The 24,197-nt window shown below is 45.7% G+C and overlaps 1 protein-coding gene across 3 annotated transcripts; it reads right to left on the reverse strand.

Moving 5' to 3' along the window:
* Positions 1-2,320: 2,320 nt before the first annotated feature.
* TGIF2 (TGFB induced factor homeobox 2) lies at positions 2,321-22,892 on the reverse strand. Of its 3 annotated transcripts, none has more exons than XM_081917257.1 (3): positions 22,624-22,892; positions 18,793-19,031; positions 2,321-6,243 (listed from the first exon to the last, which is right to left on the reverse strand). In XM_081917257.1, the coding sequence occupies exons 1-3, from the start codon at positions 22,640-22,642 to the stop codon at positions 5,650-5,652; spliced, it is 852 nt and encodes a 283-aa protein (XP_081773383.1). In that variant the 5' UTR covers positions 22,643-22,892; the 3' UTR covers positions 2,321-5,649. The 3 variants fall into 3 exon arrangements, with proteins under 3 accessions (XP_081773383.1, XP_081773382.1, XP_081773384.1); XM_081917256.1 differs by lacking the exon at positions 22,624-22,892 and adding an exon at positions 22,091-22,183; XM_081917258.1 differs by lacking the exon at positions 22,624-22,892 and adding an exon at positions 21,197-21,435.
* Between the last annotated feature and the right edge of the window lie 1,305 nt (positions 22,893-24,197).

Below are 24,197 nucleotides of genomic sequence, written 5' to 3' on the forward strand. Positions count from 1 at the left end.
AGAGTGTAAACTCAGTTTGGTTCTGCGTATTACCCACTTGAAACAAAGGAAGCCAGGTAAGAAGTGCTGAAGCAATCGTCTCAAATGTAATTATAACTTTTCCCCTACTCTGACTTTGAGATCATTTTATTGGCTGAATGTAGCATTTCCAATGAGGCATGGGTCCATATCTGGCCACCGTCTCAGAACACACTCAGTTCACAAAGGATGGTGATTTAGCTTGTTGCTCTTCTTCAAAGAGCGGTGATCTTTAAGATCAAATGTAAGAGGAGTAGGAAGTAACGGGAGACCCTGAGTGATAGATTGCAGAGCAGAATTATGTTTTGATTTCTGCAAAGGTTCATGTTGGCCACCTACAATTAACTATTGTCTGATGTGTGGAATGAGGATGCTCAGATTAGTTTTTGATGCAGGCTTTTTCCAGCATGCTTCTGTAATAAGGGTTGCCAACCCTTACCAGCCCATGGGCTTGTTTAGAATGTTAGGAATCATCCCTGGTTTTTTCTCTGCCCCTTTCCCCGAAACACACACACACATACAGATGCTTTGTTTTTACCAAGGAGTTAAGATACAGTACAGTGAAAATAGATCCTCCTGAATGTGCATGAATTTGCATAGGCTTCCCCCACCCTGAAAAAAACCACCATCCAAATTTGTCTTTGAGAGAATCTAGGATTATTTTAATCTTCATTTTTTTTGCAGACATGATTTGGGATCTTTTATCAATCTCTTGCCTAATATAGAACTAATGTCTCTCAACACTTTGGTTTTTTGGGACAAACTAGACCACATTCCTGGAGGGATGCGGGTGGCGCTGTGGGTTAAACCACAGAGCCTAGGACTTGCTGATCGGAAGGTTGGTAGTTTGAATCCCCATGACGGGTGAGCTCCCGTTGCTCGGTCCCTGCTCCTGCCAACCTAGCAGTTCAAAAGCACAACAAAGTGCAAGTAGATAAATAGGTACCACTCCGGCGGGAAGGTAAACGGCGTTTCCGTGTGCTACTCTGGTTCGCCAGAAGTGGCTTAGGCATGCTGGCCACATGACTCAGAAGCTGTATGCCGGCTCCCTCGGCCAATAAAGCAAGATGAGCACCGCAACCCCAGAGTCGGCCACGACTGGACCTAATGGTCAGGGGCCCCTTTACCTTTACCTAGACCACATTCCCGCAATAGGTGCTGGTAAGTACCTTTTCCAGGGCAACTTCGAACATCAAGTGGCTGCTCAGTCCAGTGTGTATTGGCCAGTCTAACTGGGCTGTGAGTCCAAGAGTCTAAGAAAACTCTTATGAGAGACTGGGGTCAATGGTCCAGATTTCACCCAATTTAGGTGGGTCCAGGGGTGCACCCAGGTCCCTCTCCAAAATTTTAAATTTGGAGGTTCAAGTGCATTATGGTGGTATGGGAAACTGTCGTGTGACGGGCCAATGGCCGTAATAAAGATCAATCCAATGCCCTTCAGACCATCAGAGCAGGAAACTTACTCCTAAAGGCTGGCAGTGACTAACCTCCTCTGCTTTGGTCTATAGCCAGCCTTTGCAGGTCCAGCTTGCATACCACCATGCTGGTTTCCACCACTTTTTCATTTTGACAGGCCTTTAGCCTGCCACCAGGTGGTTTGTTTTTCTTCCCGGAGGAGTTATTTGCAAATGTTCTCACAGTGGCCATAAGCCTGTGGGAAACTGGGAAGCAGGATCTGAGCACAGGAGTCCCTTCTGTTCTTCCCACTCCTGTGATTTCCAGCAACTAGTCGTAATTGTGAACGTGAAGGAAGAACTAGTAGCCATGGATGCAGAGAAGGCAGAGCTCTCTCTAGCAGTGCAGCATTTGCCTGCCTGCCCTTCTCCTAATATGTATATTACACTTAAGAAAATTCAACCCCCTCTTCCCAAAGTAGGGGGCACAACCCTCTTGCCACTGATTTGTTCAGGAAGCAGGGGACCAAGTGCCAATGTGACTTTAAAAGAAAAAAGAGGGCACTGAAAGATAAAGTATTTTGTACAAAAACCGTACGTGGCCTCCTTTAGAAATATCAAGGATTGTTGCTCTGATTCTGTCAGTGAGAGTTCCCCTTTTCAATATGCTAGCACACCTGCCGCTAAGAAGAAATGACTAAGTTGTGTTCTGTATATGCCAAACTCCTTCACCAATCAAGCTTCTACATTACAGAATTCTGCTGTCTGCTTTTATGACCCTCTGCCTAGGGTAAGGGCAGTCACTATATGCATCTGTACGTACATTCACACAACACTGGATGCAAAGAGCCAGAGGGGAAGGTCAGAGTTCTTACGCACGGAGACCATACAAACTAGGTGTGGTGTGTTTTTAAAAAAAACTTTATTGATTAAAAAAATCCAACACAGTTATTTACAGTAGTTTTTTGCTTCATAAACATCAGACAAAAGAATATTCTCTCTCTCTATTTTTTCGTCCTCTTTTAACTTCCCATCCCATCAAAAACAAGGTCTCCATATTGTTTGGACAAATAAGATACAGCAAGAACAGTCAGTGCATTGTAGGAACTGAAACGTTGCTCTTGTTACCCTGTGCAGCAATTTCTGCTTAGGTTTCCTGCAATGCAGGAAAGAAGGTTCCAGGAAAGAAGGTTCAAACTGCTTCATTTAATGGAGGCACAATTCTAATCAAACGGCTGCCAATCCAAGTCAAGGGGGCCTAATTGAGGATAGAGGAAGAGGGGAAACTACTCAAACATTTTTAATTAAGAGTGTGAACATGACTAAGTATCTTCAGTTGGAGTTGGGATGCTGCTGCTTAAAAGTATCTCGCCAATTTCAGTGACACTTTGAAGGGATACATAATTCTTGAAAACCCATAAAAAGCAAGGTCAATTTTAGAAAACCGTTATAATAATATACACTGAAATTGAGCCAGGGGGATTTGAGAAAGTCACTTAAAAATGTTACTAAGATTGGATTAAGTACAGTTAAGATTTATGTTCATTTGTCTATCTAAAATTTTTTGGAAAATCAATAAAAAAAATTGGAGGGGGGAAGCAAGGTCAAGTTTTGCTTCCACAATCCAGAAAACAATACAGGAACCAAGCTTGAGAAGGAGATGGAAGGAGCCACCTTCCAGAGATTCAATGCAAATAGTCAAAATAATCCACAAGATTTTAGAATTAAGCAAACAAACAAAAAACCAAGTATGTTTACAAGGCAGCTCTTCAGGCTTTTCAAAACAGAAAGCAGCACAATTTGGCAATGTATTTGCTTTTTCAAATTTCTGGATCAATATGTCAAAACGGCAGCTCTCTAGATTGATATAGGATCACCGAAGATCAAAAAGTACCAACAAAAGGAAAGCAGGCAATTATTTGTGCAGCAGCAATTACAGGTTGTACCAATCTTAGCCCTAAATCTGTAATTTGCAAAAGGGGGGAGGCACACCACAATGTTCCATTAAGCCCATAACAATTCCCACCCTATTAGTTCCAGTTCTCCAATGCACTCACTGCCGTCCTTGTCATTTTTCGACACCAGGTGGCACACCTAGTTCGAGAACAAAAATGTGAAAAGTTGCATCCTGCTGGGCTTTTTAGCTTTACTATTCATGCAACGTAATAATTAGGCTAACACCTTCTAAAAATTAGTGTTTTTCAAGATATATAGGTGTATATAATAGATCACTATTTAACTTACATTTACAGTGAAACAGCACTATTAAAATAAAAAAGGTGGATGTTCATATCACCCAGGGCACTCTGTTTTTTGCAAGTTCCTGGTCTCAGGCCAAAGGGGGGAGGGAGGCGTAACTCAATGAAAAATATATGCATGTCTTAGCAGTTCAATCTTGCAAACCCCCAGCTTCCCACCCCCTTAAATCCAGGGCATGGACCACAGAAGAATATATGGCCCTGGGTATGTTGCTGGGGTTCCCAACTCCCTCCCATCCAAACCAGCATGCCCCCCAGCTACTGGTCAGGGATGATGGGAGTTGGAACTCTGGTGGGGCCACAGGCTTCCACACACCCTCTCTCTTGGGCAGGGCTTCCCAAACTTAGGTCTCTAGCTGTTTTGGGGCTACAACTCCCATCATCTCTAGCTAGCTGGATCAGGTCAGGGATAATGTGAGTTGTAGTTCAAAAACAGCTAGAGACCCAAGTTTGGAAAACGCTGCTCAAGGGGGATCAGATACTATCAGGTGGGTCTACATTTCTGCCAAGGCTGCCAAGTACATGGGGACACATCAAATCATGTAGGGGGAGGCAATTTCAGGGTCACACACAGCTTGTAGTCTGCAGGAGAGGTAATTCACTATGGAAGACCCTACTCTGTTCAACCTCCCTTCCTGGCCACAAGAGGGCACCTGTGCTCCATCAGCAAAAGAGAAACTACATTCAGCATGATGAGAGCAAGGATCCAAAACAAAGTCAGGAGGTTGGTGTTTTCCACCCCCCTCTATAGGTAGTTTTGTCAGCACATCCATAAAGACACCTTAGATTTCCAGAGTTACAGTCCACGACCAACAAAATTCAAAATGAAAAAGAAAGGGTTGTTTAAAGCAACTTCACAGTCAAAGAGTCTTGTTTCGGATCCTATCCCTCCTCCCCAACCTCTGAAATGCCCTATTGCTGTGTCTCAGCCAGCAGAACATCCTTCCCTGCCACTTTGATCACATCTGCACATCTTCAAACATGACATGGGGGAAAACACAGGGAGAGGAATGGATGAAGTCACGAAAAGCCAGCACCTAAAATAATAATAAAATTGCTCAAACAGCACCGTACTTTTTTTTAACTGGCACCAGTATTCGAAGGGTGGTCGTTGATTGTTCCCCCTCTCCACCTCCCAGTGGAAAGAGAAAGGGATGTCACAAACCTTAGCATTTCCAGTTAAATCTGCTCATGCCAGGGACTCCCATTAGGCCACATGCAGGGCCAGCCACTCATGTACACCAGACCGAGAGTACGTCACGTCAAAGAAGATATGCTACAGAAACAGCAAAACAGAAACAACCCCTGCCTGCCCACCCCCAAAAAGGACACACGTTAGGATTCTCTGGGCAGGTGAAATCACTCATTTCGCCTCCCCGCCATAATTCGTATTTTTAAGGTACTTGGGTTTTTTTTGTTTTTTTAATTATCTCTCCTCCATTACGTATTGGACCCTTTTTCTGTTCTCTTCCATGTCAGCAGGCTTCAAAAAAAAGTGGGAGAAGAGAAGGACCTCTGCACAAGGATCCTCCACAGCAAAAAAATAAATCGCAAAGTCACAGTAACAGAACACCAGCCATGTTCTCTCAGAGCACGTTAAGGCCTCTCGGTCCTTTCAAGAGCAGGTTGTGCGTGGTTCAGGCACCCCTTTAGTCAGACAGTGTCCTCCAGGCGGCTTCAACAGGAGGAAAGAATGCTGCCAAGGTCCAGAAAAAGTGAAACGCTAGCCAAAGGATGTGTTGTCCTCCTGCGTTGCGGCGGAGACAGTGTTTCGTTCTAGAAGCCGAGGTGAGCTGGCAGCACAGCGTCAAAACGGCCAAGGAAGCCTCGGCTTGTTTTGCTCCTGGTTGAGGGGTAGCCATATCACAGCGTTAACATCTGGCAGGGAGGACCCTCAGTGCAGAGGCCAACAGAAAAACTCGGGAGAAGGAGCAAGGGAACCCCCAAAGCCTACAAAAGGAGCTAGTGGCTGGGGAAAGCTACTTGGTTTTTCTGGAGAGGGCTGGCGCAGCAGCCTCTCTCTGCAGTGACGGAGGCAGCTGCCCGCTCAGCTTCTGCGAGTCAAGCTCAGCTGCCCTTTGCAAGGCCACTTCCACCAGCAACTGGAAACTGCTGAAGTCCTCTCCGAAGAGCTCGGGCGGAGTCGGCGGCGGCGTGTTGAAGAGTCCGCTGGTAGGACTGGCGGCATCTGCCCTGGTCAGGAGAGCCAGAGTGCTGCCCGTCGCGCTCAGCTGCGGCTGCTTGGGGTGAGGCTCGAGCTTGACCCGCTGGAAGGTGGGGCGAGGGCTCTCCTGCTCACTCGTCACCACAGTCAAGCTGCCGGCCAGAGACCGGGCAGGGTGGCAGGTCATGGGCGAGCAGACCGACATGGAGAGCACCTTGGAGGAGGCGGAGGAGGCAGGAGGCACCATGAGGAGTCCGGACCCTGTGGCGGCGGTGGCTGCATGGGTCAGCGTCACATCAGCAGATTTGGCACCACGGCGAGAAATGGTGAACTGGTTGGGATCCTTGCCGTCCTTAAGCAGCATGTCTGGGAGGAGCCTGCGCCTGGCGTTGATGAACCAGTTGCAGATCTAAGGGAGAAATGCACAGGGCTCGGTTAGATGCCAAGGAACAAGGACTTGGGGGGGTGCGCAGCTGCCATGGTGAAAGACTTAAGACCCTCGGGGAAGAGCAAAGTAGAGGCTGCCCACCTGTAATGTGGGAGACAACAGAGAAGGTGCAAAAGGAAAAGGAAAGCATTTGCCACACTGGAAGTTGAGGGGCACATTTTTCTAAGAAGAGGTGAGTGAGCAAGAGGGAGAAATGCAGAGGCTTCAATAGCCAATTGTATTTTTTCATGACTGATAAGGTTGTCCGTGACTACCAGCCGGAACAGCAATGTTCTGCTTCCACTGTTGGAAGCAATATGCCAAGTGCTAGGAATCACAACTAGGGCAAGTGCTGTTGGTTTTGCTTGCTGGCTTCCCGGAAGCAGCTGGTTGGCCGCTGTGGACTAGATGGGCCGCTGGCAAGAAGAACAAGACTCCTCTTCTGTTCCTATACAGCCATTTCTCCAAGGGCATGCAAAATAGTTAAAAGAGTACTGGGAATATATAATAAAGGAAGAATAGGGGGGGGGAGTCATCTAAATGGATATATAAGAATATGCAGGAATGGTGGGGAAATTAAAGCAATCAGTGAAGGGAAGAAGGGAAATCGGTGGAAATGTATATCTGAATGTGATTCTGGAAATGGTTATAATGAAAATTATTTTTTTTTTAAAAAAAAAAGCATTTGTGGCTCTTTCCTTTCTCCTTTTATTCTCACAACCCCCCCCCCCCCCGAGACTGAACCTGAGACTTCTCCATGCAAACTAGGTGCTCTGCCGCTGAGTAACATGTAGCCCTTTTTTATAGGAAATAGGTTTAACAGCATCATGGTTGCAAATCGAACATTACTGCACTTCCCACAGGTTTTTTTAAAGGTTAGGGAGGAGCAATGGCTCATTCTCTGCCTCCAGCATCCTATCCTTTGCCACCTGTTGTCACTTTGAGAAGCCAGGAGAAGACAGCTATTCTCTTGCCACCTGAATTTCTGTTTCACAGTGTTACAAGCTGGGATCTGCCCAGCCAGTGTAGGATAAAGCACAGACCATTTATTCCAAGATTCCTGACATGCCTTTTCTCCTGCCAGATCTGTCCAGCAGTGAATAGAAAGTATGTATGATGTTTCCTTTATACAGGGCAATCTAGGGCTTAAAAATTAAAAATAAGCCAATATAGAGAAATGTGCACCTCTCTCAAGTTCCACTCCAGTTCCGGTCAGTTATAATCCAGCAACCATTTTTATTCTCATGAATACAGCACCCAAAGACTGATCTACTGAATTATTTGTACCAGAGCATTTCCTGTCCCTTATGCTCAGAAGTGTGAGGAGCTGAGGTTTAAGACCAAAAAGTATTAATGGGACAATACTTAAACTGGTAGGCAAACTTTCCAGTTTCCCAGAACTCTCTCCGAACTGGATGACAAAGGTAAAAACCAAAAGAGCAACCAGCCCTGGTTCAGTGAAACCGAGAGGAAGGAAGAGAAGGGACTGGATATGAAGACAGAGCCCACAGCAGCCTTTCCCAACCTAGTGACCTCCAGCTGTGGGGTGATGGGAGCAGTCCAAGCCATCTGGAAAGCACAAGGCTGAGAAAGTCTGGTCTACACTTTGTAACAAGTCTAAGATCCGGCACAAAAAGTCTCATAGAGATGGGCAGAGCAACCTGACAGAGGTTGGGGGGGGGCGGTTGAGGGAGAAGGAACTGCCTCTTCCTAAACCCAAGTCAAGCCCATGCTAGCCAAGACAGAAAATACCCAATGCATTGGTTTCAAAGGCAATGGGGGTGGAGAACTATGCCAGCTCCAGGGCTCTTCCTTGTCAAGGGAGTGGGAAGTTGTCAGGTCCTAATGATCCGAAAGCTCCCCCAACACACCTATTTTTGCCCCCACTGACAGATCACCATCTGCAGAGGCACGCTGGTGGCAGAGCTTGCCACTGCAGCTAAGAGGCCTTTGGGAGTGAAGCTCCCACTCTGCCTGCAGAGAAGCAAATCTGCTGGACCCAAAGGCCCATCCCTCAGCCACGTTTCCCAGAAGCTTGGGATTGGCTCCCTTCGTCATTACATGATGAAGAGCTTGCATGGGGCAAAACTGACGCCAGGGGCTGCAAAGAAACAGCAATGGCTGTTTCCCGCCCCCCATCGTTTTTTTAAAAAAATGTATAGTTTGATTAGGCATATAACTAGTGAAAACCAATCACATACATACATGTGTACATGGTAATCAAGAGTGGAAAACTCTTCTATAGAAAAGAACCTTGATCCAGCAAAAGCTAATCCGCAGGAAACAGAGTAAGTGATCCCCCACTAAAATAAGTGGAATTGTTTTCTGTGAAATTTAAACACAAAAGACAACAAGTTGCCTAGGTTGGCATAGAAAGAACAGCCTGCTGATTTAAATGAAATTTTCCCATTTCACAGATTCGTGAACAAATGTGCATACCAATCGGCTGTGATCAAGCAGTTCGCAAATTAATTGGCAACTTATTTCAAAAACTTCTCAGCGGTGCAGTCTACATTCCTCACACACTACAGAATTGCATCTGGTTAAACACAAGGGGGCAAGGAAAACCAGAAAATTATTAGGTATCTGGTTGGGCCTCTGCTAAGATACATTGCAAGGTATGCGAGCAAGTTCACGTAATTTTAAAGCAAGTCCAAAACTTTCCAGAAGTGAAGGCTGGTACTTACTGGGCAGAACACCAACTCTCCATGAAATGGAAACTGAAGTTTCCAAGCTGGTTGGTTGAGTCATAAATATTCATAATTTGAGACATGGAAATATTTTGCAGAGGTTACGTAGATTAGAGGACTTACAATAATAAAAGCAACAACAGTATGACCACCAAGAAGGGCACACAAGACAAGCTTGCCTAGATGCAGGACAACATCTCTACTATCTTCATACCTGCCATGAATGTTTAGTACCTGGGTGCAGTTAAGATGCTCACAATAAATAAATACAAGACAGGAACACACACTGGCCCCTTCCATTGGCCTGCAGCCAGAGAGGGAACATGACCTCCAACTGAAAATGTTCCCCATCCCTGGCTGTTGGGTCAGTTGCTACACCTCTTTCCAAGAAAGACCACTGGGAAGAGGAGATCAGTCTGGCCCCAGCAGGTTCTTATACTTAAAAAAAATTCTGCACTGGGTTACCAGCTGCTTTCATCCCTTTATTTTAAAGTTGCTGTGTGCCTCCACAAGACTGATGTGGGAGAATGTGTAGAAATGTTTCCAGAAAGTAAACTGGATATTAAATTCCTGTTTACAATTCACCCACTGTACTCCTTCTAGAACTGCCCAACCTCTTTTCCTTCTCTCCCTTTTTCTCTCCACCGTTCTTGCCGCGTGCACCTCATCTTTTAATATGAATGAGTTTTCTATGAGGATCACAAAAGGGGAAAACATACTTGTAATAAAGCTAAGATTTCATTGGTTTTCCCAGTAGTGATGTATGGAAGTGAGAGCTGGACCATAAAGAAGGCTGATCGCCGAAGAATTGATGCTTTTGAATTATGGTGCTGGAGGAGACTCTTGAGAGTCCCATGGACTGCAGGAAGATCAAACCTCTCCATTCTTAAGGAAATCAGCCCTGAGTGCTCACTGGAAGGACAGATCGTGAAGCTGAGGCTCCAATACTTTGGCCACCTCAAGAGAAGAGAAGACTGGCTGGAAAAGACCCTGATGTTGGGAAAGATGGAGGGCACAAGGAGTAGGGGACGACAGAGGTTGAGATGGTTGGACAGTGTTCTCGAAGCTACCAGCATGAGTTTGACCAAACTGCGGGAGGCAGTGGAAGACAGAAGTGCCTGGCGTGCTCTGGTCCATGGGGTCACAAAGAATCGGACATGACTAGGCGACTAAACAACAAAAAAAGATTTCACTTAAAGCCATTATCAATGGACTTTACCGTCCATGGGTCCTTTACCTACCTAAGCTCAATTATAGCAAACAATGAACTCACCATTTAAAGGACTAACAATGCTTATCCATCCTATTTCCCACTTAGGTAGTGCTTCACTCCAGCAGAAATGTATTGTGCAATTCTGGACCATTCTGTAGACTAAGTCTCTCAGGTCTCGAGGCCTATCATTATTATTAGCCTTCTTCCGTCCTCTACCTACAACAGCATTATGCAACTGCTCATGAAGCAGCCACACTGCACAATAGCACAGTGCTTGGTTACAGTTGTAAAGGAACAAATTAGGATATTAGAGCAGCCTTTGCCAGCCTGGTACTCTCCAGTTGTTTTGGACTACAAGTCCCATCAGCCCCAGCTAGCGTGGCCATGCAGATTAGCGTTGCAGTCTAGAACAGCTGGAGGGCACCAGCTTGGATTGCACAGTACGAACATGTGCAACTGCACTCTTTGGAAGAGAGAGGGACAATCACGTTTCCATTTGGCGAATTAGCAAAAGTTCTGGATGCCTTGCCAAAGAAGCCCGCTAGGAATCTTAGCGCAACACCATGAGGAGCTGGTTACAAGACCTTGGGAAGCACAGCTGCTCCCTGTGCAATTTGTTTCACGTCACACACGAGGGTGTAGAACAATTTTTCCTTCTTGAAAGCCAAACCAAAATGAAAGAGTGCTTCAAAGAGAACAATTATGAGAAAATAAATCAAGTAGACTGATGTATCTTTTGCAAATCAGCAGCTCTGTAAAATATTTTCCCTGGGGATACGTGTTAACACAAACTCAATAATTTCCCTGTTTTTAATCCCCTCCCCACCCGCCTCAAGAAAACAATCACCATGTTTCCAAAGCCTCAAACTGGTCTCCTTTCACAAGTATACATAGTTTTTTCCCATTCGTGTGGAGCAAGAAGTTGGGGGTTTCCTTGCACATGACTTACAAGACTTAAAAACAGAAGCTGGCAGCTCAACACAGCTTACATTTAAAACACTTCTAGGTTGAAGACATCTGCAGGCATATTCACAATGTGGACTTCCCCCGTCTTGCCCTGGTAAGAGCAGAGAACCACCAAGGAGAGCCTTCTGCCCCTCTTCTATGCCTGAATAAGTGTGAAGACTCTCCATGACAGAAGAAAGGTAGGGTCTCCCCCCCCCCCAATGTTGTACAATGCCTCAGAGGTAAGAACAGAAGAAGCACCTGCTAGATCAGTCTAAATGTCTATCTCATCCAACATCCTGGTCTCTCAGTGGCCAAACCTGGGAAACCTGCAAGCAGGACTTGAGCACAAATAACACACTCTCCTCCTGCAATTTTCAGTAACTGGTATTCAGAAGCATATTGCCTCTGGTCACAGAGGCAGGGCATAACCATCATGGGTAAAAAAGATACTCTGAAAGTCTTGACACTATTCCTGATGCTTAACACCATGGAAATTACCCAGCTCTCAACCCTACCATAGTCTCACTGCTAAAAGAACAAATTTTAAAGCCCCTTAAGCAAGGAGAAAAGGGATCCTACCAGTTACTGATTAGAATACTCCAGGTACACCTTTTATGCCCCATATGCAGAGAGAAACTGAGGCACCGCTGCACACAAATTCTAACTGCATAAAACAAGCAACCAATCATTAAGTCCCAGTAAACATTTGCATGCAGAAATTTCACAGCCACTTTTATGTTCAGCTACATTTGTGCACAAGTACACTGTACCAGAAAAAGGTGCAATTTATGTTGCTTTTAGAAATACAAAAGGTGACCTTGAATATCTAGATGGTCTTCAGCAAGCCAACTCCTTCTCTGCACACAAGCAAGAGCTGCAACTTGTTATCGGAATATTTGTGCTCACAGCAAGCCAAGCAGAACAGACTAAGCATTCTTGTGCAGTCAGATCCCAGCTAAGAGCACCAAGCTTGGTCAGTAGAGAGAGAGAGAGATGGGAACTATCAAAGGAAGCTCAGAACTTTGCAAGGAATGCTACTAGCTGTTCAGTGAGTCAGGCACCCAAGTGACCCCAGTTATGTGCGGACAGTTCTCTGCTACAGAGAAAGAGAGGCCAAAATGCACTGATCACGAATAGTCAGTTCTAAAAAGCACTTTTGTCCTTTTCACAAGACTAAGCAGCATCGATCAAACAATCTGAATATTTTGGATCAACCACAACAACACTCCTTAGGTCAGTGTTTCCCAACCGGTGTTCCGCGGCACACGAGTGTGCCGTGAGACGTTGCCTCGTGTGCCGCGAGATGCCTGGAGGGAGGCGGGCGAGTCGGGCGGCGAGAGGCGGGGCGGCGGCGGCGAGGAGAGGCCGCGCCTCCTGCTGCTGCCTGGCGCTCCTCCTCGCAGCCGGCAGCGCTGCCTGGGCGCCTCCGCGCGACTCTGCCTCGCTGGGTTTGGTCTCCCAGCAGAGACGGGTCACACGCGCCCCTCCCTCCCTCCCTCAGCCTGCGCGGAGGGAGAGCCAGAGAGAGGCATCGCTCCTGCGCGGCGGGAGAGGGAGCAGCCGGAGCGATGCCCCAAACGAACGCATGGGACCGGAGGGGAAATCCTCTCCGAGGCGGATTGAGCGCAGCTGAGAGAAGCCTTTCGAGGAGCTGCCGTGTCCCCTGGAAACCCCCTTCCCAGCTCTGCCTCAGCCGCCGCCGCCTCAGTTGCCGCCGTCCCTCAGTCCCTCGCTCTGCTGCCTCCTCCCACCCCCAAAGCTTGGAGGTTCCCCAGCAAGGGGGAGGGAAAAAACTTTCACTTTTGTGCGTCCCTCCCGGCGTGACGCTGCGCGCTGACGTCACGGGGCGGGGCTTTAATGGTGGTGTGCCGCGAGATTTTTTTTCAGTAAACAGGTGTGCCGTTGCCCAAAAACGTTTGGGAAACACTGCCTTAGGTTTCCAAGTCCTTATATTACATCCAAATCCATGCTTGTTTATCCCCCCCCCCAGGACACACACAATGAATTATGCCAGCTCTAATGCCACAAGCAACTGGTCACCCCCCAGAACAAATCTGGGTGGCACCATGCAGACCTCCCAAACCCAAAGTGATATTGCTTGGCAACAAGCTAGTTTGGGAGGCTTACCCCCATGCAATCTTGTCAGTGGGGTCCACCAGCAAAACTAGCTGAGCTCCACGGATCCAGACAGCCCAAACAGAAATCTATCTATCCATTGTATTAGATTTCTATTTGGGCTGTCTGGATCCGTGCAGCACTGTTCAGCTAGTTTTGCTGACGTTACACTTGCTTGTTTAGCAAATGTAAGTGTTGTAGCTGGAGACTTTTCAGATTCAGAATTCAAGTGTGCATTCTAGATAGGCTGAGCAGCTGGTTAAGACTGCAATTCCAGTAACTAAAGTGAAGACAATGAATAATTCTTGTCAGCATGAGCAAAGGTGGTATGCTCACCTCATTTTTGAGAGCTTAAGCAGCGTTTGTGTGAAGGGCAACAAGCCTGATGACTGGTTTTGTACTCTGTTGCCAGTACCAAAGGCCACAACATGTACGCAACTGAGGTTAAGGCCACTTGCTCCAAGCTGGAAGGGTGAGAGGGAGAAGCCACAGGTCAGGGCTATAGCCCTGATAGTGGGCTTCCTGTAAGATTCATTTAAATCATGACACCTGGAGGTATTTCCTTAGAAACAGGAAGACTTGGGCTGTTACAAGCTCCTTTAAGAGAGTCCAGCTGGGAAAGCCTCTCCCCTGTCTTCCCAGTGACTTAGGACCTCTGTCCTGAGCGGGGAAGGCAAAAGAGAAACCCAGAAGGCCGGAACTCATGCCAGAGGCTCTTAAAGAAACCACCAACAGCCCCCCTTTCATCCTTTTTCTTCCTCTCATTTTTGTATTTAAACTGTAAACAAATGCGATTTGTGGGGAGGCAAACCACATAAAGAAAGACTTTGCAAAACACAACAGAACGGATAAAGGCCACTGTATAACAGCCCACTTCACCGTTTACTTGCTCCTGGCCCCACCTACAGATTTCCAGGCCCCAGCAAGGTTGTTTACCGGGAAGTAGCCTACATATGAGAGGCCCTTCTTCCCCACAATCACAACATACCCCCTTCAAGTGAAGGGAACTAACGTGGCATTGCCCTAGCAGTCTGAATTTTGTTTTGGTTTCTTTGCTGAACCATAAGGTTGTTCACTACTATACCTACCTGTTAGGAACAACCAACCAAACATGTATTTGAGCATCACTAAGCTTTCAGGATGTAAAGTGCATACAGCTAACATTTCGGCCATTTCACTTTGTACAACGTGCACAATTTAGTCTCTTATTTCATGCAATCACAATTTGAATGTTTAACCAAATTAAACCCAATCCACTGGAATGTGGCATGCACTGATAGAACAGTGTTACGGTAAGGAAGGTCTAAAAATACAAGATAGATTTTCTCACCTGAAAGAAACTGGTTTTTACCTTAGAACACTACTTTTTAAGAAGCTTCCTTTTACATGAAGCAACCAATATGCATGCCCTGGAGGTGTTTCTCACGGAACTCCTAAGAAGCCTGACCGGGCCGGTCCTACCATTAGACATAGCAGATGTTGAGGGAAAGGTAGTAGGGGGTGATATGTTGGAAAACAGAGCTGCATGTGCCACACAGGCCTTGCCCTGCACCATCTAAGCTAGCCTACTGCCCTCATATATCTAACAATATTTTAAATTGATTCCCTCACCAACATAAACACACACACACATCACCCAAGTATTCCTATGGTATATTAAACCAGGTTGCATGAGAAGCTCTTTCTATAAACAATTCTGGGTCCTAAACCAGCTTAACACTGAACCCTGTCAATAGAAGTCCTATGCAAGGGCTTTCCCCCTCTCCATCCCCAGTGCCCCCTTAAAGCTGGCTCAGAGGGGAGTCAGCAGAACCCCCAGAGCAGTGCATGGGGAGGGGATATCAGACAGAATTGTTCTACTAATACAACACTGAATTCCAACCATTGTTTTTAAGGTACTTGTCAAACACAGCAAGCCCTGGTTTCACACCATGGAACAGGCCAATGGTTTTCAATATTAGGGCAAGTCCCTTACTCCCAAAGCAGACCCAGAAAATAAAAATTTTCCAGGCACCTGGTGACAAGCAGCTAACATTGGCATAGAAACATCTGTGTTTCTAAAAGTCTCTGCAGGGCACAGGTAGAAATCTGACGCTTGCTCTTTGAAGATAGATGCTGTTTTCCAAAAACAAACTCTGTAGCCAAGGATGAATCAGGGCAGGGGAAACCCCACTCTTGGCCTCAGCCACACCTCTATTCCTTTCCTAGCTCCTGCATCTCTTGCCAGGTGAAGCAGAAGTCTCGTTACCCTCCTGACACTAGACTGACCCAGCAGAATATCTTATATTTATTTAGTTATTTCCGAAAACCCTGGCCTCTCCTTCAAATCCTTGGAAAGGATTTGACAGATAGGGAAGCTAGGTGTGTTTCACAAGCATTCAAGGGCAAGCACACCTTGCCAAAAGTTGAGGCCAACAACCAAATACACACAGAAAGGAACCCCTCAGCTGTACTTGATTCCATGCAAATAGTAAATGGCTAAATTCACATCAGGTGTTGAGTGGGTGGCACAGAACACAGTTCAGCTAAAACTGTTAAGGGCTGGGTTACATTTGTTTAGTGTTTTCTCTCTTAATTTCTAAATTATGCTTCCTTCCCCCTCCCCCAGTACAACCACAGACAAAAAGCATTTGTGAGGAGGAAAGAGACGGGAACACCTTTGGGGCAGTTGGGTATTTTGTTCCCAAAACCAAGTCAACTGTTCATTTAGGCTCATATCCTGCTTTTCACTCCCCCTCAAGGCACACACACTTGCCAAGAAATGCCTTAAAGTGAAGGATGAGGAAGTGAAAAGCAAAGCCCAGACACTTAATGGGGAAATCTTACCCTTCTATTAATACTACTTCACCCTAGGGAAGTCGCTGAGGATTATACAGGCTTCGCATAAACCTCTAATTTCTAATACATATTTAGCTCCTACTATTTATTTTAATTACCAAATAGCTTTGTTTTTATCATTGGCCTTTTTGTTTTTGCTATTTTGCTGCTGGTTTTTGTTTGTGAACCACCTTGGTATTTATTTTTTTAAATGAAAGCAGTAGACAAACAACAGTAATAACAACAGTATTAATATAGGTTCCCCAAAAGCCTAGCTGCCCAACATTCCTTGAGACCTTGCAAGGATCTGCTGGTCATAAACAGATTCCCACTCAAAACCCTGTGCAGTGTTGCAGTGCACTGGGGTCCTTAGAAAATCTGTACACTTATAAGGCAAGCACAAAATGGATAAATTTGAAATGCTTTGATTCCATCAATACAGATGGATCGCAGCCCAATTCTTCAACCCTCAGTGCCTTCTGCCCTACTAATCCAGTAGAAGACCAGGGATGGACCATCCCAGAATGGAGGTCTTCTGGAATCCTGACTAGAACCATATAGGCCCCATTAACATGCCGTGTTAAACCATACTTTAGCATGAAATAAACTATGGATTTACATGAGTGAGCAATGTCCTGGTGCACACTGCTCACAAGACAATGCTTCACACTTTTCTTCAACATGCCAGAAAACAAACAAACTGTTACATGAGAGCCACCACTTGCATTTCTTTTGTGTCCTAACAAGCCACGGTGGTAAGCCAAGTGGGTTCTTGACTTACCACAATAGTTTGTGAGGAGACAAACAAGCCACATGTTAACAAGCCAATCTCCGGTTTGTAATCTTCATCCCCCTAGGAGAAACACACATGTTCGTTTTAAACCACTGTTTATTTTAAATGATGGTTTACAGCAAGCCAGACTAGAAACTTGTCTTAAGAGTCCACTTAAGGGGCATTTATAGGCCCCCTCCCAAAAAAAAGATTAGCCATCATTTTTAAGAGTCATGCACACCCTAATACCCCCAGTAATAATTTATTCCAGATTGAGAATCACTAAATAGTTTCTCACTTTCCCATACAAATTATCTGCTGTTGCAGAATGTAACTTAATTTTGTGCTGTTAAGGAGATCTTTCTTGGTATGTTAAAATTCACTCAGCTATGCATAAGCTACCTGGAGAGACCAGTCCATAGAAAAGGGCAGATTTGTTCTCCACTGCCCCAGAAGACAGAACTAGGTCTAACGGTTTAGGTTACCAGATGGCCTACAAGACATTCTCCCAACTCTATGATTCTTCCTAATACATGCAAAAGACTGGAATTAATTCACGTAGTGGCATTACTACAATAGCATAGGATTGCAAATCAGCCTAGAGTATTTTGGCACCCCAATTCTACTTGCAAGTTAAGCACTACTTATTTCAGTGGATTCACGTGCACATATATTTATAAAATGTGCTTCAGATTGCACACCAAACAAAATCAACCCAATAGAAATAAATAGCTACAGATCTTGGCCCATAAGGCATTCTTAAATTTAAAACTTATTGCAGATCTGCCCAGTCCTTCAGACTTCTTTGGTGCAAAATCATTTTGTGTATCTGTTTATGTACTAATTAAATTCAGCTAACTTGTGAAAGCAGGTTTAAGATTACTGATTTTTAACACAGGTGAAAAGGGACACCCAACTTGTTTCTTTGTAAAAGGGGGTGAGAAGTTACGATTCCTGTTACATTTATTAAGAACATCATTAAGAACATCTAACTCAAATTCAGAGCAAAAGGTGGAGCTGAACATTAGCTACACAATGCAACCGATAACCTTATTAGGATAAACTAAAATGCCAAAGGAAAGCAAGTAAGCTTTCGATCTCCTCAGAATTCTTCTTCAGGGTGGATATCAGACAAAACAAAGAGGGAGGAAGAGGGCAGATGAATGGTGGAAACTCTTCAAAATCTGCATTATCCAACAACCTTAAGATGAAGTACATGAGGCATTCTTCAGACTTAATTAGTTAACATGCAGGGAATAAAACAGATTCCAAGATGCAGCTACAGGGACACACAGAATGATCATGGTCCCCCCCCCCTTTAAAGGTATGAAAAGTAGCAATTACCTGCATCTGCTCCCATCACTAAGCAGAATGTGCATGTCCCTTGGAAGGCAGAGAACAGAAGTAAAGAAAAACAAGATAGTCCTTATGTTAACAATGCTGGAGGTTATTTTTGTGCACTGGCGGGGGGGGGGGAAAGAGTCAAGAGAGGCCGAATTGGATAGTATTACCTAGTGGTTGGAGGGCGGAGGCCAACACAAGATTAAGACCCTGAGACTTCTTCCCATCATGCCCAGCTTCTCCTTCCTTTTGTGTTGGGGGATGAAGAGATTTAATCGGCCTGAAGAACAGCTCCGAGGAACAGGAAAGCTTGATAATTACTTTGACATTTTAGTTGAGCCTAATAAAAGCTGGTCCGTTTTTACTTTTTGGATTTGTTTTTGCTAACAGGTTTTTAAATTTTAAAAAAATCTGCAACTTCTTATACATAGGCACAAGAGGTGAAGACTCCAGTACCCTTGAACAGCAATTAAGCAGAAGGAATTTCAGCTTTCAACCTACACCTGCCAAAATCCCTTCCTCTGCAGTGCTATTAAAGGTACCAAAGCCTTCTCTTTTGCACCTGGCCAACCCTGTGTATCCAAGAAATCATAACTGGGCAACCTGCTAGGAAAAGATTATACAGAAGTTCATACCTGAAGAACAGAGAGGCTTGTTTGCCCAGAAAGGCTGAGTTTCTCTTGCTCAGATGGATATGCATTGAACCTGTGCTCGTAGAGCCACTCCCGGAGAATCTTCACAGACTCCTTAGGAAGGTTGCCCCTTCGTTTTCTCTTGCCGGGCTGCAACGGATCCTGAGATACGCTCCCATCATCCTCCCCAAAGTCACTATCCGACATGGTGGAACTGCTGGCAGATCTGTCTTGGTTGAAGCCTGGGATGTGGGAGACAATGCAAGACATAATGGGTCACAGGTGGAATTACACAGGTGTGAAAGAGCTGCAAGAAGGCAGGCTGTGTTCAACAGTCACTGCAGGTGTACCTAACAAGGTGGAAAACCCTTTACTGATTGCATCTTGCTCATCTTCCTTTTCACATGGGTAACTTGAGGCAGAAGATGGTCAACTGTGCAAAGGCCAACCTCAACAGCAGGGATGGGGAACATCTGACTCTCCAAAGGACACTGGATTCCAACTCTTGTCACTCCTGACCACTGACTACTCAAGTTACAAGAAAGGAGATTCCAACTAAACAGACAGTGGAACAGTCTCCCTAGGGAGCTTGTGGACTCTCCTTCCTTGCAGGTTTTTAAGCAGAGGTTAGATGGCCATCTGTCATTGATGCTTTAGCAGAGATTCCTGCATTGCAGAAGGTTAGACTAGATGACCCTTGAGGTCTGTTCCAACTCTACAATTCTATGATTCTTTGACTATGCAGCCTGGGGTGATGGGAGTGGTAATCAAACCACAACAACTGGAGGTTCACAGGTTCCTCATCCGTACTCTGCACTATGGTCAAATTCAGAGCAGTGCTTGGCATTCAACTCTACAGAGTTGTGTTCTACATACTCTACACAGCTACAATATTTTAAAGTAAGTTATGAAGCTGTGCCATAAGCTCTATAGAAGGAGACTGCTGGTATTAAAATCACAGAACTATAGAGTTCTTGTAAAGAACATTAATGACGCTGTGTTTTCATTAGAAACCCCAGAAGTATTTTTTCCTAATATGGCTCCTTTCTTTACTGTGAACCTCCTGACACTTCTAACAGTTTTGCCCTGTTCTGACAAAGAGGTATTTTTATGGCTTCCCCTTCCAAATGAAAAAAAAATGTTTTGGACCTCGATCCCCCAACCCATACCAGAATGATTGTATTTAAAAAACAACAACTAAAATTCATTCATTAATATGTTTTTGAGCCAAGTCCAATACATGTTAAAAGTGCATTGCACAAAATGTTAGGAAATTAAGATGCATTTTACTTTGCAGGGGGATCAGACTGAAAAAAGCAAGTGTCCACTATTAAAGTCTCCCAGGGGGCTGCAGCCTTACAGCTCTTAAAAGTTTCCTCTCTCCAAAGCCCTTTACATGTAGAGACTTTTTTTCTACATTCCCCCCAAAAAATGGTGGGGGGAAGGGAGGACGACAGAGGTAACTTATATATAAAACTGGTGGGCCAAGCAGTCGTCAAGACTTCCAAGTTTGCTTAAGGTTAGCTCAATGCCCTTTTCCAGACATGCGGTCGAGTTTGTTTGGAGGGAGGCACTCGGAGATCAACACGTCCGCATCCACCCCCAGCAAGCGCGCACACGCAGAAAACCCCCAGGCAAATTCAAGTGCATTGAAATGCAAGCGTGCATTCGCTTCTCCTGTACGCGCGCCCCCCACCCACCCACCCGCGAGGAAGAGAAAAGGGCAAAACTTTGTGCCTATTTTTAAAAAAAGCAAGCTGCAAAAGCAAATGGATCCTCGTCCTCCTATTCCTCCAGGCAACGCCGAGTGCAGAAGGGCTCAGGGGGAGCTGCTGGCTATGTGAGGGAGTCTCTCTCTCCTGTTTCAAGTCTGCATCTCATCAGGGATGGAGAAGGAGGAGGAGCAGCATTTTTTTTTTTTTTTGCTGCCGTTTCCTCCTGGCCCTGAACTGCCCACACCGCCAGCTGCACATGGGAAGGACAAAATCCAGCCCAGAGCGAAATAATAATTTAATTTTTTTAAAATGCAAACAATTCAGGAAGGTCGGTAGAGAGTCAGGCTAAAAGCACGGGTTGTTTTTGTTTGCTTTGAGGGGGGGTTGGTCAGCTACGTTTGCCCCCCGTATCGTCCACTTTATCAAAACACCCACCCACCCCAAACCTCAAAATGCAAGCAAAAGGAAGTTAAAATAGCAACAAGCTGCCTCGGCCGTGTCCATTCCTACACAAAGAGAATGCAATTGGAAATGGATCCGAACCGGGGCGGAAAAGGGGGAGGGAGGAGAAAAGGCAGATCAAACATTTCATTTTCTTCCGTTTGAATTCAAGCGAGACAAATCACGTGTCAGAAGTTTGCTACTTAGTAAAGCAGCAATTAAAATACATATACACACACACACGAAAATACCTCGCGGATTACTCCCACCGGCGCTGGTTTGATAATGAACTCCGGTCTGGAGTTGCAAAAGGAAAAGTAACGTGGGAGAGCGAAGCTAACCTCGCTTCAACCCCCCACCCCCGGCCAACCTCTTTCTTTAAATCCCTTCCATCCCACTTCACACAAAACAAGCCTGGACTCCATGTTTTCTGCCAGTTGCATCGCCGCTCTCACCCCCAAAACCGCCTCCTCCGAATCCCTTCCATGGGGGGTGGCCAAGAGGCAAGGTCGAAATAAGCAGAGACCTCCTCTCCTCCCCACCCCCCGAAAAAAAGAGGGGTCCCCAGCACCCAAGAGCCGAAAGCAATCGGAAGACGAGAAACGCTCTCGCAAAAAGTTTTTCTTGTCTCTCCCTGAGTGACAGATGCCTAGACAGAGTTCTCTTTGTTCCAAAAGAAACAGGAACTCGCCCCCCCCCAGGAGCACGCGTTACCCCGGCTTTGCTCCAAACAAATCCACCCCCGCCCCCCAAAAGCTGTCATTTTACAAGCACTTGAAATCAGGTTTTGCTTTTGTTTTGTTTTTTAAGAGAAACCTAAATTTGCAGAGTCCAAAATCGCCAGGGGTTTGTTTCTTTGCGGGTGGGAGAGGAGCAGATGTGGGGAGGAGTTTGCAAAAGAAAAAAAATTGGGAAAGTTGCCATTTTGGGATCAAGAGGGAACAGAAGCATGTAAAAGTATAAGAAAGCAGCTTTGGGAAGAGAAACCTTCGAAATCTTTTTTTTAAAAAAAAAAAGGTTTGTGTTTGTTTCCTTTAAAGAAAGCCGGACCTGGGGGGGGGGGCAGGCAACAGGAGAACCTCTATTCAGAGAGAAAAGGCAGGAAAGAAGTTGGATCTCTCTCGCAATGTTGCATTGAACGTTACCGAACAAAAGATCCTCTTCCCCGACTCCCTCGCCTCTCGCTCGCTTTTGCATAGCTGAGTGCCTGGAAGGCATTTCTCGTCCGTCGCCCCTCCTCTCGCTCCTCTTTCCTCGTGGTGCTTTTTTTGTCCCTCTTCTCTCCCACCCACTAGACTTTTTCCTTTTTTTGCAAAGTTGAAGAGTTTTTGCGAACACCGATCGGATACTCTCCGTGCGCGCGCGCACACACACACACACCACCCGGTTCTCCACGAGGGCGCTCCATTCTCTGGACGCCCACGAAAACTCTTTCCTCCTCCTCCTCCTCCACCGCCCCCCTCTCCTGCCTGCGGTTTGCCTTTGAGAAAACAGACAGCGGTTTTGCAAAAGGGAAAAAAAAACCAAACCCCCGAGCCCCCTTTGCAAGTTCTTCCAGTCTTCAGAATGCCCCACACGCTTTTGCAAAAAAGAAAAATGAGAACTCCAAAGTTTTGCCGAGCAAAAAGAAACTGGGGGGGACGACGCATATGCACCCCGAGCAACTTCCCAGACTTACTTTTCCCGGTCGGTTTCATTTTCTTCCTCTCGCAGCGTCTCCCACCCGCCCCTTTCAAGCTCCTGGCTCCGCTCCCGGCGGTGTTTCAATCCACGCCTTGGCAAGAAAAGGGAGCGTTGACGCAGCTGGTGGTGGATCCTTGCCGGACGCAGCGATGGGCACTTCTCTTTGTGTGCGCGCGCGGCGGCCGCTCAAGAGGAGGGGTCTCGGCGCTGCTCAAAGTGCCTTTAATACCTAACCTGCCACACGGTCTGACAGCTCGCGAGGGAAACTACCTCTGCGCTGACGTCAGATCCCCGCTCCCAGGGTCCGCTCCTCTGCTCTGCTCATCCATCCAGCCCAGGCCGCCCTTAAAGGAAGGCTCGGCGCTCGCCTCCCTCCCTCCCCCACCCACCCACCAAGATAATTTGAAAAGGTGGGGGAGGGGGCACAGGCGGAAGGTGGGTGGTACCAGCCGGGACGAAAACAAAATTACAACTCCCGGGAAAAAAGGGGCAACTTGCAGACCAGAGAAACTTCTGTTTTCAAATAAAACTCCAGTGAAACTTTTAAAGCAGTTTCCCGAAAAAGATAAGAAAAAGCCCACGCTTACATGCCACTGTTTGCTTTTATTAACACTCTTTGGGGAGGGGGAGTTCTGATTAAAGACCTATAACAAAATCAGCGTTTTCTTCATTAAATGAACAAGAAAATCTAATCTCGTTTACGGTGTTCAGTTGCTGACATTGGGGAAAAAAGTTATGGTTGCAACATTTAATTTTTAAAGTTGCCATCCTTTAGTTCCAAGGCTGCAATCCTGCATAACAGAGACTCTTGGCACCTTAATCCTATATACGTTTACCTATGAGTAAATCCCACTGAAATCAATGGGGCTTACTTCTGAGTAGGCATGCATAGGCACACACAGTGCTGATGGAATCCTCTGCACGTTTACCTGGGAGTAAGCCCCATTTAAAACAATTGGATTTAATTCTGAGTAGACATGCGTAGGACTGCACTGTTCATTCCTGATTTTTCTTCCAGTAACTAGGTAAGACAGGCTCTGTCTGATTCAACAACAACAAAAAGGAATACTAGAATGCTTCTGTGGAAACAGCATCACCTACCTCACAGGGTTGTTGTGGGGATTAAATGAGGGTGGGGGAGAAGCATTGTATGTCACCTTGCACTCCTTGGTGAAAAAAGTGGGATATAAATGCAATAAATAAATAATAATCATTTTTTTAAAAAAAATGCATTCATAAACAACACCAACTAAACAAAAGGACAAATTTTAAAAGGGAAATAATTATGGCCCCTGCTGCTAAGACATATAGCTACAATCTAGTGCACAGTGATGCTGACCCCTTGAAATGTTTACTGTGCCACAGAATTCCAAAGGACTGCCTAGGACTTGGGACTGTAGCCTTAAGTTCAATTGAAAGCAATGGGGCTTTAAAAACATATACCGTATTTTTTGCACCATAACACTCACTTTTTTCCTCCTAAAAAGTAAGGGGAAATGTCTGTGCGTGTTATGGAGGGAATGCCTACGGGTGGCATGCCTACGGATTTTCCTCCTCTAAAAACTACGT

The sequence above is a fragment of the Podarcis melisellensis genome (assembly GCF_964234715.1).
Source record: "Podarcis melisellensis genome assembly, chromosome: 6".
NCBI classification, from domain to species: Eukaryota; Metazoa; Chordata; class Lepidosauria; order Squamata; family Lacertidae; genus Podarcis; species Podarcis melisellensis.